Source organism: Perca fluviatilis, chromosome 21 (assembly GCF_010015445.1).
Source record: "Perca fluviatilis chromosome 21, GENO_Pfluv_1.0, whole genome shotgun sequence".
Lineage (NCBI taxonomy): Eukaryota > Metazoa > Chordata > Actinopteri > Perciformes > Percidae > Perca > Perca fluviatilis.
This window is the reverse complement of record NC_053132.1, coordinates 27,500,828-27,514,359: the sequence shown is the minus strand read 5'-3', so window position 1 is coordinate 27,514,359 and position 13,532 is coordinate 27,500,828. Positions and strand designations below refer to the sequence as shown.

The 13,532-nt window shown below is 42.7% G+C and overlaps 1 protein-coding gene across 1 annotated transcript in view; it reads left to right on the top strand.

Annotated features, from left to right (window-relative positions):
- gas7b (growth arrest-specific 7b) overlaps window positions 1-11,855 on the top strand; it is an 88,301-nt gene extending 76,446 nt beyond the window's left edge. Inside the window, exon 14 of the mRNA XM_039787836.1 lies at window positions 10,555-11,855. Within this exon, the coding sequence (XP_039643770.1) occupies window positions 10,555-10,668 (114 nt within the window). The 3' untranslated portion in view covers window positions 10,669-11,855. The remainder of the gene's footprint in view (window positions 1-10,554) is intronic.
- Window positions 11,856-13,532: the final 1,677 nt, after the last annotated feature.

Below are 13,532 nucleotides of genomic sequence, written 5' to 3'. Positions count from 1 at the left end.
TTAAAAAACTACTCCACACTCTTTGTTGAGTGCTAAGGGTTAGTAGCCTGGTTGACACCAGACCCTTCTCAGTTGTAACTGAGAGTTGGTCTGGGGAAGGTTAATTCACAGTTAATTTCCAAAGGGCCGTCACCAACGAACGCTCAAATGCCTCTAGGCGCAATTGGATAGTCCTTCAACTAATCAGACCAACTATCCAGGTGACGTAGCAGCGACGGCGGCATCAACGGGTTGCTGTGCTTCGGTGGCCATCATGTTGAATGTAAACAAAAAGCTGCTTGCCATCGCTGCGCTATCGTCATCGTGTTGTGATTGGTGCCTCGATTTGGAAAAATTGGAAAAGGGCTTGAATGGGCTCTTGGCGAGACTGACTTGCAGAGCAAATCTCAAATTTGCCAGAAGCTTGTCAGGGTTTTCCCACGCTAAAAGGTTAGGGCTGAACTTTTTTTTTTTTTTCCTCTCCAACTTTTTTTATTCCCTTCAATTCCCCTACCCACCCACAAACCAACCCAGTTCAGGTCCAAAACAGATGGGGACACATAACACAGACCCATGCACACTGACAAACACACACTAGTAAGGGCACACAACAGCAAAAGATAAAAGTGAAAAAGTTAGACAAATTAAAAGAGATACAGGAAGAGAGGAGATGAAACAAAAAAGCTGGCGTCAAGTAGAGCAGTCCAGGAGGAGCTCTGTCCTCCAAGTCAGCAGATAAGCTGAGGGAGTCAATGAGTTCTAGGAAAGGGTTCCATGTCTCTAGGAATGCCGCAATAGAGCCTTTCAGAGAATATCTGAGCTTCTCAAGCTTCAAATTGTCGAGCACCTCTTTAATCCAACGATCATGTGAAGGGGGGCGGGAGAGCCTCCAGTTGAGCAAGATCAGTCTCCGCCTTAGTGCAACAGGGAGGTCAGCATTCGGAAATACCGAAAATGGCTGACAAAGGGTTAGGGGGGATAGTGCGATCGTAGGCTCTGCTCAAGATGTCAAAAATACTCATCCAAAAAGTGGTTAATTTAGGGCAAGACCAGAACATATGAGTATGGTTGGAAGGACACTGCAACTGTTACAGGCATCCCGGAGTGTGGAGTATATTTTGGACAATCTCGCGTTTGTATAGTAGACTTTATGAAGGACCTTGCATTGGATTAAGCCATGATGAGCACATATGGAGGAAGAGTGAACCATAGCCAGAGCAAGGTCCCATTGTTGGTCCGTAATAGCCTTATTCAAATCGCTCTCCCATACGGCCTTTGTCAAAGTACGAGGGCTCGCCGATGTCGAGCATAATGAAGATTCAACGATAAGTACAGGGATGTGCTGGAAAAGATAAAGGAATTTGGGAGGACAACCATCTTAGTCAAATTTATCCGGTCCACGAGGGAGAGTGGTAAGACCGACCAGCGGTCAAAGTTACTTTCAGTTTTTTCGACCAGAGGTAATAAGTTTTTGCGGAACATGTCTGATACGGATAAAAAAAACAAGTAGCGAAACCCATTCTCTGCCCACTTAAATGACCCCCAGTCCCCCCCAGTCCCGCGCCCCGCCCCGCCGCCAAATGTTTTATGTATTAAATGGAACGGACACTTCGCTGCAACACGAACAAATATATTCATTCACCTCTATTCACACACAATGAGGCATATTTTGATTTTGTTTTGATTGAACTGTATTTTTGAGGAACTGTAGGTCTACAAAATGAATTTTACAAGAAATTCTTCATAGGGAAACCAAAACCCAAAGTAGGCTATAGTATGAAACCATTCATAATGAAACTAATTGCATATTTGCCTCAGTGGCAAAGTTGGCAGCCTTGCTGTGTGCATTTGATTTTTCTTGGCTATTGGAAAAATAACTCCAAGGCTCGGTTATAGGGGAATTCAGAAAGAGGTGGCCCATTAATGCTATAGTAGCATACATGCTGCTAGATGGTACCCCTATGCCCTGGACGGTCATTTTGACCGTTTTGAAATTTATATGTGTAATAACTTTGCTAAATAAAAAAAATACAATCCTGACTTTTCCTAAAATAGTCTGTATTTTCATTTAAAATTGTTTTTAGGCTATATACATTACACAAAAGGCAAAGAAAATACAATCACTTTTGGCCATTTTCGTGGTTTTGTTTTTAATCTTTTGCGTGTTTGAAGATGCATCTTGGTTGCTTAGTAATAATCATAGTCTCTGTCAGAGAAACGTAACTAGCGATCTTGAGTAATAAGTGTGGGCATTAAGGGCATTAAGGTGGTAGCCTAAGTGGACAGAAGAGAGATAGAGAAAGAGGAAGCAGACGTGTTGTAGATGCAACCGGAGCAGAGTTAGTGGTTATTCATTTTATAACGTCGGCCCTGGAGGTAACGAGTCTCCCCTGGTTTTCTGATCACAGTCGGAAACGAAGCGATCAGGAGAGGTTAACCTATTGAACATTTTAACAGCTTATTAACGTGCGCTTGTTTGCCCATGCGCTGATGCGCTCATCTGTTGACATTTCCGAATGCCTTCCTACAGTTGCTTTATAAAAAAGGGCTTTCCACACAAACAAACGTAGCCTACATGTGTCATTAGTATGAGGAAAAAAATTAGATTTTAACTGCACCGCAGCAGACACCAAAACGGAGGCAGTACCAGTTAGGTTAGGTTATAAATGTTCAAATAACATAGCCTACTTTTAATTGTTATTTGGCTTGAATTATGTTGAATGAATTTCACCCAATATGTTTCGGGACATGAATGTATGAAATAATCACGGTTTAGCCTACTATGCCATGATATGATATCAAGGGCATTGTATTGAATCAACAGCCACGTGCAATTTAGCTAGCAGGTGAAGGTGAAACAAAAAATGTGCAAGCACTAGCCTATAGACTAATACAGGCTTAAATGAACTGACAATATAAGTTAGGCTATACGACTTACAGTTCTCAAGGATGCACACATGCCATCTCAACCGGGTCCTCCGCCTGTCTCTTTTTTCTTTCTCCCTTTTCTCTGAGTGGCACGCGTGCCCACTCGCGTTGTGAAGCGCTATTCTGCGACTCTCTAACAATCACTGCTGATAGACGGCTTTTTCTGATACCGTGGCGGGAGAAATCTAATGGTGGCGGACCGCCACTTGCCAATCAACATAGAGGAAACACTGTTAGGAGCTCGCTTTTCTGGTAGTTGAGCTTGTAGCCGGAATATGCATGTTTAAAATCACAGTGAGACTTTATGCCAGATTGTGTGATGCCTTCGAAACCTTCCTCCGAGCGAAGCCAAACAGACAGATTTTCTATCACAATGGCAAACAGAAGTGGCGACAGAGGGTAGCCCTGCCTGGTACCTCTCCGGAGTGAGAAAAGGGGTGACAACGTGTCGTTAGTTTGAACTGAAGCCATCTGGGATGAATATAATAATCTTACCCAGAGGATAACATTTTCGCCCAGGCCGAACCTGTCCATGTCCTTATATAGTGTAGGTACCCCGACTTGACCATGTCGAAGGCCTTTTCGGCGTCGAGGGACACCAGGATTTCCGGGGTATCATTACTTGATGAGTGGATGATGTTAAGTAGGCGTCTAGTATTTTGGGAGGACTGTCGGCCAGGCATCACCCATTGAAGACGGAGTGCAAGAACCTTTGAGAGGATTTTGAGGTTCATATTGAGAAGTGAGATTGGTCTATAGCTGCAGCAAAGCAGGGGATCTTATATATATATATATATATATATATGTGTGTGTGTATTTTATTTTTTACATGTTCAAATAAACTACTACTACTACTAATTATAAAACAGTACAGAGTATTACTGACAACAATTTCAGGGATAAAGTAGGCTACTTGCTGTACCTGAACATGGGGATTCGATATTCTGTAGGCCTATACCAAAACTACACTGTCATCTTTTGTGCTGCAACTATCTTCAACTTGAATAAACAAATAATTTTAAAGATAGGTTATTAGCTATTATTGATGATATAATATGTGTTGCTTTATGTTAAAGAATTAGCATTGAATAACCTATTTCATATTTTGTCAATGTCATTTACACTGTTGATTCATATTAAAGCTGTGAAATAATGAAAAGGACTAGGCCCTATCAATTTTGTCATAAACAACCACCAGGTCCTTGCCCGTTCCAACAATAGTAAACACAAATATGAAAGACAAGGAAAAACTGCACTCTGATGGAAGACAGACAGAAAGTGCAAGCTAGGATTGTTTAACTTTTGGTTAAATTTGGTGAATTATTTAGCCCCCTTCCCTGTTTGTTAGCACGTTTAGAGTGGTACCAATGCATGCCTGATGTTTTCCCATTTAATTCAATACCATAGTCTTCATTCTAGCAGCAAATGTGAGCTCACTACAACCTCTCATATACAATGGGTGTGTGAAAGTGAAATTGCGGTCAACCCGCGATTCATTTCTAACGCGTTAAGTGTTTCAAATTAACCTAACAGAAATTATTAAACACATTAAGTTTGACCGCACTAAATGGCATAATCATTTTCATAATCAATTCAATTCATTTTCAATTAAATTTTATTTATAGTATCAAATCATAACAAGAGTTATCTCGAGACACTTTACAGATAGAGAAGGTCTAGACCACACTCTATAATTTACAAAGCACCAACAATTCCAGCAATTACAGTAATTCCCTCAAGAGCAAGCAGTGTGACAGTGGCGAGGAAAAACTCCCTCTTGGGAAGAAACCTCGGACAGACCCAGGCTCTTGGTAGGCGGTGTCTGACGGGCCGGTTGGGGATATGATGAACAGTGGCGATAATAGTCAAATTAATAATGGAACAGTGACTTCAAATGGTAGTCGTAGTAGTTCATGTCATATCAGGGCGTTACAGGATGTAGCGTGGCCCCAGCAGAGCATGGATGGACGTAGCAGGAAGCTGCCGGGTTCAGCAGGACGCAGCATGACATTGCAGGGCACCGCTGAGCTCAGCAGGGAGTGCAGCAGGACCACGGCGACAGCTGCAACCAAGATCTTGGTGCCAACGTTCTCCAAGGAAATACGCTGGGTGAAAAAACATAAGGACTCCGGGGAGTAAATTCTCCAGAAGCTAGGATTAGTAACAAGCATTTCTGGGACGGGATGCACACAAATGGTAATAGAAAGGGAGAGGAGAGAGCAGCTCAGTGTGTCAAAGGAAGGAAGTCCCCCAGCAGTCTAGAACTATAACAGCGTAACTAAGAGAGACAGGTCATAATCAAGATGCACACCCATGTTGATAGCTGACTTTGCAATTCGCCAAGATAGGGATAAAGGCAGCCTATTCTGGCACTTACCAGTACCTCTTGCTGATGTGAAATTACATAACTCTGTGAGCTTTTTGCATTTTGCTGCATCAGTCTTGAGAGACTTGGCTTTCTTTTCTTTTAATTCTTCCCATCTACCTTTCTCCTTACGTTTTCTACTAGCCATTGTCACGTCTAATGATGTAGGCCTATAGACTGGATAAACCCAGCCTGATCTGCCAGCGATTTGATTTTGCCCTGTAATGTTCAATCTTAAAAGATTGAGCTTCAGAGCTTGGTCAATCTGGTGATAGGCCTACTCTTCTTCCTCAGTTTTTTTTACACGTAGCATATAAGCAGTGCTCCAGACTAACTTTTTGCCTTGGTTGCACTGGTGCGCCTAACTTTTTTATTTAGGTGCACCAGCACAAAATTTAGGTGCACCCAAATTTTTCCTTGCGTCGCTGTTAACGCTGAATGGCGATACACGATATATAGCTCGGTATTTTTTTTACAAAGTGGGCTTAATGTTCAGTTTTAAGTCAAAGCAACTTTTCACAAGCTCTTTTATTAAAACAGATTGTGATTAAAATAAATTGCAAAGTCAGGGTTTCCTTTACCAGTTTGAAAATATACAGCTGCAACACAGGTAAATGAAAGTTATCTGAAATAAATAGACTAGGGTATATTAAAAACATATATATCTCTGAGAAAGGTCCTTCACTTGTTTTCAACAACAATAACAGACTGGTTAAAAGAGAACGAGGACGCCTGGATAGCTCAGTTGGTATATATAGAGGTTCGGCTCCAACCTGCAGCCCTTTCGTGCATGTCATACCCCCTCTCTCTCCCCTTTCATGTCTTCAGCTGTCCTATAAAAATAAAGGCAAACAAAAAACAGACAGAAAGACATAGGGAGACGGAGGGAGTGCGATGGACTGAAGCGTATGCTACTCAAAGAGTGACAGCTGACTCATTATGAATGACCCCCAGCACGGGTCAAATGCACTTTGGCGGGTCAGCGGCGTTACACACGTCTTGTCTAAGCTATGAAATGTCTGTATCGTCACTGCGCTGCATTTTTATGAACATTTTTATGATATTCTGGCCATGGGTCACATCTCTCACCCAGGTCCAGCAGGCTCCGTCTTACACTCTATTACTCAACGAACTGAAGTTGGTTGCATTCAATAACTTCTAATGTGTTTTTTGCCGTAGCGGCCGCAATAACAGAGAGTTACCAGCGGAAACACTGGTACCAATACAGGTTTCCCTCTCATACTTAAGAATATACAGCTGTGTTAATAACAATTAAAACTGTAGACAAATGTCAGCAGTTTGGACCGGCGGCACTGTCTCTCTCCATGTTGCAGGGGAGCCGTGTGTGAGTGAATGGGAGCGGGGCTGGGCGGAGGAGAGAGCCAAACACAGGCACGGCTTTACAGAAGGAATGGGTCATGTAACGCAACATTAAACCATATCGATATAAACGACATTGCTTCGTTCGTGGAGAGGCAGCGGATGTGAGGACGTTGGGTGCACCGGTGCAACCTAGGAAAAATCTTAGTTGCACCCTTACAAATTTTGGTCGACCAAATTGGTTGCACTATAGAGCCCTGATAAGTGATCATATTAGCGCTCCCTGCTGTTGGCTGTTAATATCGTCGTTTGGACGGCCGTTATGGACTGTTCCCGACCACACACAGATTGTCAGTCTGTCTCTGCCTGATGTCAGGAATTAACCGTGAGGTTGCCTCGGCTCTAGCCTGATGAGCCAGAAGCTTCCCAGCTTCATCCCCTAACTCAAAAAAGGTCAAAGTCTGTTTGCAGCCTAAGACGTTCTCTGTAAAGGATAGGGTCTGGGCCGGCCGCGTTTTTGTCATCAATGTCCTTCATTTTCCGTAGCAAGTCCACCGTTCGGGACATTTCGACTCTTTTTAAATTAGAAACAAAGGAGATAAACTGTCCTCTGATATAGGCTTTAGAAGCCTCCCATAGTACGCCTCTATTTGTGTCTGGCAGGTCATTCAGTTTAAAGAATAGAGATCCTCTGCTAGTAGGGAGGAATTAAACCTCCAATGCTTGAAGGGGCTAAAGTGAGCGCGAAAGTAGAGATTAAGGGAGGTGCATGGTCTGATATTAAGATACTGTGGTAGTCGCTGGATTTAATCTTGGAGAGCAGCCTATCGTCTAGAAGGAAGAAGTCTATACGAGTGTAGGTGTGATGCACATGAGAAAAAAAAGAGAATGATTTTGCCATGGGAGACGTGTGCCGCTGTGCAATGTGGGTGCCATCCACACATCCACATGGGTTCCAAGTGTTCCCAAACTCCCAGAACAACAGATCAGTCCAGCACCAGAACAATAACAGTACAAACAAGCCATCAGATTGGCAGCATAATGTGCGTAAGGAACAGCATTCTGGGTCTCAACATCGTCAAAGAAAGGAAAGGGGGGAAAAAAAGGAAAAAAGAAAAAAAAACAGAGGTACTGTTATATGGGCAGTTATAACCATAACCAGGGGTTAAATTGGGATTTGTTATGTAGGGGGGGGGGGGGCTCTCCCTTGGGGGATGCAGGGGTATGCCCATTAAATGGCACTTTCTGGAGAGTTCAAGTCTTACATGATATGTGCAAAACTGCAAGGTTAAGAGCCTATACTTTGCATTGTTGTAGTATCAACAGGTATTAGGGCATTTAGCATTTACATTACTGTTAATCAGTTATCACTTGATTACACATTGTATTACCTTGTTATGATATAAGAAGTGACCCATACAATGTGCCAAACATAATATGCCACATGAAGAGACAGAGTGCAGCATATGACACTAGCAACAGCTGAGAATATTTGGGTCTGTGGTGACCAGGTCCACCTCACACAAACTTCCTTCTCCCATTCTCTCTCTTTACTACTACAACACACACACACAGACACCCATGCTCAGAGGCGAGCCAGGGCTGGCTCGGAGCCCTGCCACTGGAGGAGATGCGACGGCGAGGACCGGTTTAATGGCTTCAGCGACATGAACTCGTAGCGGCCGTTGGAGCTTACGAGCTGCAAAGGGGGTTTTTAGCTTTAGGAGAAGGCATTTTATCTGTTAATCCTATCGATGTAGACACTTAGGCGTTATGTAGTTGACCCACAGTGCTGCGCTGGTTGTTGCCATGTTCTGATCTCATCTCAGCTCCGCCGAGACAAAATAGACATGCCATTTCAAAAATCTTTCATTTATTGTCAGAAATATATTTTCAAAATCATCACTTTCATCAAATTTTATGTGACATATTTCCAGTAGGCAACTGACTGCAAGCAGGCACATCCAGACACAAACGAGCAGGCTTATGTGCCGGGGCTGAGCCCCGGAGAGCCCCGGGCCAATTTAATCACTGGTTAAAAAGCTGAAGGACAAGATCGCAGTACTGACAAGGCCTAACATGAGTCAGCAGGGCCTAAAAAAAGAAAAATTTTAGTGTGGGAGTGTTTACTGACATATCCCCTGCGACTTGAGAGTGCAGATTCACAAAAAAGGATTATTATGTTGCTGCTACAACTTTGAACAGGAGAAGCATAGTTAAACTCTAGTCAAACAGAAACATTGCAGAAATATCTTGTCACACCGCAGCCTCGAGTTTGGAGAACGCTGTGCTGAATTTAGCTTGGAAAAAGGTCTTGAATTCAGTCAAGAGTGATGCTAGCATAGCCGATAGCGGGGCTATCGCGGCACCCAACATTGATTCACCTCTTTTCTGGTCTTCTTTCTTCTACTTGTTGGACATCCTCTCGACGTGGTGAAATGCTGCTGCATATAGTTAAGTATAAGTGGCTAGTAGCAGTGCTTTGGCTGGACTGTAATGAAGGTTAGAGATGAAAAAGGTGGGAGCGAGGGAAAACGCGCCTACTCAATTGCGCTGATCACCGGAAGTCGGTTAGGGCTGAACTTTGAGAATTTAATTTGATTTATAGCGTCAAATCATGCTCTATGGTGTTTTAAGCCCCCAACGTCTCCTTCCAGCCAGCCCTGCGGCCTGGAGAGCAGCAGAGCCTGGACCACGGCTCAGCGTCGGGCGGCGGAGAGGAAGTGGATCCATCTTTTAAAAACCATAGACCCTACGGGTCTAAATGAAAAATACTAAAATGGATCCACTTCTCTTTTTAATCTAAGTTTTACAGGGTATTTTTTTTAAATACTTCCTCCCACTGCTCTGGTCTCCTCTCTCCTTAGGTTTTATCTGGACTTCCTCTGCAGCACATTATACCCAACTTTTTAACCCCCCTACATGCTTTCTTTTCTTTTCCTTGTTTTTCCTTTGTTTTCTATTTTAAATGACCTTTTTTATGGTTTTAATCCATATTTATGATTAATAATAACTATTTCTTGTAATATTTCCATATATTTGTCTTTTATAGCATGCTTCCTAGATTTTATTATTCTTTCCTTTCGGGGGTTAATTTCTATCTGCAGAGGAGGTCCTACCTAATATTTTTATGTTTTTTTAATAAATATTTTAAAGATACCTTGGTTGTCCTTTATAACTTTTATTCTGCCTTACCTATATTTTAATAATTTGATTGTGCTTCTGTTTTTATTGCTAATATTTATTATTATTATTATTATTATTATTATTATTATGATGATGATTATTATTATTATTACAAATTGAATTACTTGCCTTAAAACTTTAAAGGAACACGCCGACTTTTTGGGAATTTAGCTTATTCACCGTAACCCCCAGATACATACCCTTCTCATCGCCGTGCGTGCTGTAAGGCTGTCTGATGGCTCCAGCGGCATCAGGCCAGCACATAACATGCAGGTGAATGGTTCCAGCAATCCTACTGCTCCGAATAAGTGACAAAATAACGCCAACATGTTCCTATTTACATGTTGTGATTTGTAGAATCACAGCGTGTACAAAAAACAATGTAACATGAGACACAGCCATCTTCTAAGCGTAAACAAACCGGGAACTATATTCTCAGGCGGAAGAATATAGTACTTGGGCGGAATGATTTGCTTTGCAGCAAGCCTGTCTGAGAGTATAGTGTCTTATGCCTGGCTGGCTGGAGAAAAGTTTTTTTGCACATTCAACTGGATTTTTCTGTTGCACACTATTGTGCCTTTCATAATGGCTGTTCCATTCACGTGCTGGCTTGGCTTGGCTCGGTTTCACTCGGCACGGCCAAAAGTGCCAACGGTAAAACACCACAACGCTGGAGTTGAAACCATCCCATGGTTACCCCAGCTATCCCAGCAGAGGGAACCAAAGATCCACTGACCACTGTCAGCATTAACATCTGCTGTCCTTTGTTTGTCCAGACGATGGAGCCGGTGGACCAGCTGCTGCAAGGGGTGGACCCGGCCAGAGACAGAGAGCTGTGGGTGCGGGAGAATCAGACCGGAGAGATCAGGCCAGTGGACATAGAGATCTGACCTCAGTGCTGTGCTTATGCTCACACTCAGGAACACTGAGACCGAGGCTGCATGGCTCAGGACTGACTTCTAACAGACTGAGGGAGGATCAGTCAGCGCTCATTGGCTCTTCACCCCCCGACAACAGCCTGCTGAGGATGTTGTCAGTATTTGGGGAATATTGTGAGAAACCTAAGCGATGAATGAAGATGTCAGAAAGTGACAGGTCGTAGTTTTCTGTTATGCAAGCTGATGGCCAGCTGAGACGGCACAGGGAAATGGGATCAAAGAGTGTGAATGGTAAGGCAAAAGGTGAGACGAATGATCAAGAAGCGCCAACATGAACATTTAACACCTGTCAATGTTTATTAGCTTTGTGTCAAGCAGCAGTGTAATGCGGCAGTTTGCTTGTGCTTTTGCTCTGTGAGGTAATTCTCTGATTCACTTCTACAAGTTGTTGGCAAAAATGATTGAACAGATGTTGCTAAGCAAAATGCATTCTGACCTAAGAGTGATATAACCGTGTCCCAGAATAAGAATAAGGTATTTAAATACTACTATCCCTATATATAGTGTGCAGGTATTGATGGTTTGCTAAGCCTCGCCCACCCTTGTTATGGCGTGTTCACACAGAGGCGGCGCAAATATTCACACCGCTTTATTCGCCGGAGTTTGGTCGTATTGATCATTGATCATTTGTGAGAGCTGCAGGCACCAACAATGTTTTTTCTGTCATTAATATGGCCGAATAACCCCTGTGGCTGCTTTTTTCCTGCTGTGGAATTCCCAGGTTCGTCAGAAATTCAAACGCCGTCATGTCTGGATAACAAATTTCATCTGGAAGAGCAAAAAGCACAGTCATTTTTCAAGGAAGTAAATGTTTGGTCTGGATGACTGCCAATTCCAGCGCTACCTGAGGTTCAGATTTAGCGGTTTTTTAAGTTAATTTAACAGATAAACAGTATATATATATATATATATGAACTTTTAAAATGCTTGTTTTCTGAGTGAAGTTTGGATTTATCAGCGCTATGCTAACATTAAAGCTGCTCCATCAACACAACACCAGACAGACATAAATCTAGGGAGTCCTTAAAGTCACTGCATGGGGGCCTCCAAATTATTGTTAATGTGTATTGTAAAATGTAAGTCTTAACATGAATCCAACATATTATTAGCAAATATAAATCCCCACTGATGATAGACTTACTGGCCTAAAGGTAAGGTAGCCATCCACAGATCCAGTTCGTCCAGAGGATTCACTGTGCCACGTGTATGTTTAACATCAAAACACGATTTATAAAATCATACCAACAATTATCATTTTAATAGCTTAGTATTCTATACAAAAAAAGGTATTTATAAAGGCTTTAGGGCGCCCTACACCTTATTGTAGGCCCAGATTAATATGCAACTTCATTTTATACAATATATGTAGTAGGGGGTCCCTGATCTGTTTCTCTTTCAGTTCAGGGGTCCTTGGTTTGAAAAACGTTGAAGACCTCTGTTCTAGACCTTACCAGGTAGTATTGTTACTTTGATTTTGATTTAATTATTTATGTTGTTGAATTTAATTTGTATCTGTAATAATTTTGCGTGATGCTTTGGCAATATTTTTTTTGATACATGCATGCCAATAAAGCTAATTGAATTGAATTGGTAGTCCAACTTCCTCTCTTACTTTTTGTAAGAAATTGTATTTCCGGCCGCTCTCTGTAGGTAATGAGTAGCTGCAGAGCTACAATTGTCTATTCCTCCATTTCTGATTCAATGTCAGGACCTCAGGACGATCTAAACACTGATTGGCTTTCACATCACATCAATTTCTCGCTTGAGTTCAAATATTTAAACTCATGCAAATTTGCGGCGTTGGCGCTAATTCTGCGTCATTTTCGCAGCGCCAATCGTGTCATGTCCATTTGCGTCTTTGCATTGACTTTTTTGGCGTTTTTCCATTACATGGTACCTGCTCGACTCGCCTCGACTCTACTCGCCTCGACACGCTGTGCGTCCGTTTTCCATTGCAGATTTTAGTACCGCCTCAGCGTGGCTGGTCGTCATAGCGACTGCCGTGGGCGTGGCTTAGTAGCGTTGGCTTTTCCCCGACTCATTTCCTGGTTCTCCGTCTCCGTAAACAACATGATATCAAAGAGATAGTTAACTTTTACTGCTCCAGATTTCCCACAGTGGTCAGAAAGAACAGGGGAGACACTTTGTTTCTCTCACATATATATGACTCTAGAGTCGCTACTCGCTGCGGAGATAATCGCCGTCACTCTCTCACTTCTCCCTTGCTCACCAGCTCCCCACACACACACATCACACATGCACACACCAGCGCACAAGTATAAACATCAGGCCACTTGTATGCTATGGAGAAAGCTCTGCGTGGAGCCTCCGGCAGCAAAAAAACACCGCTGGCTAAACTATTTAAAAATGCCGTCTCTCGCTAGCAATGCAGTGATCAGTGACGATTCTTTCCGACCAGTCAGCAGCCTGCAGGTTTTCACGTCACCGTTTCGGCTCGCCTCAGCTCGCTTGGAACCTCGACTGAGGTGGTACTAAAAAAAGTATCTGTTAGCAGGTACCAGGTACTTTTTTTCATAATGGAAAACCAAAAAAGGCGAGTAGAGTCGAGGCGAGTCGAGCCGGTACCATGTAATGGAAAAGCGCCATTTGTGTACTCACACCGCCGAATTATGGCACACCCCCTTGATGTGAACACACCATTATTGTTGCTACACCTGTCAAGCGTACCATGCTGCCATTTACAAAAAAAACTATTATGTTTTTGAAACTATAGGTCTTTGATTTCACAGAGAAGTAAACATCAGCTTTTCATTTCTGGATTTTGTTGGCTGAAATGATATCTGTTGCTAGCAGAA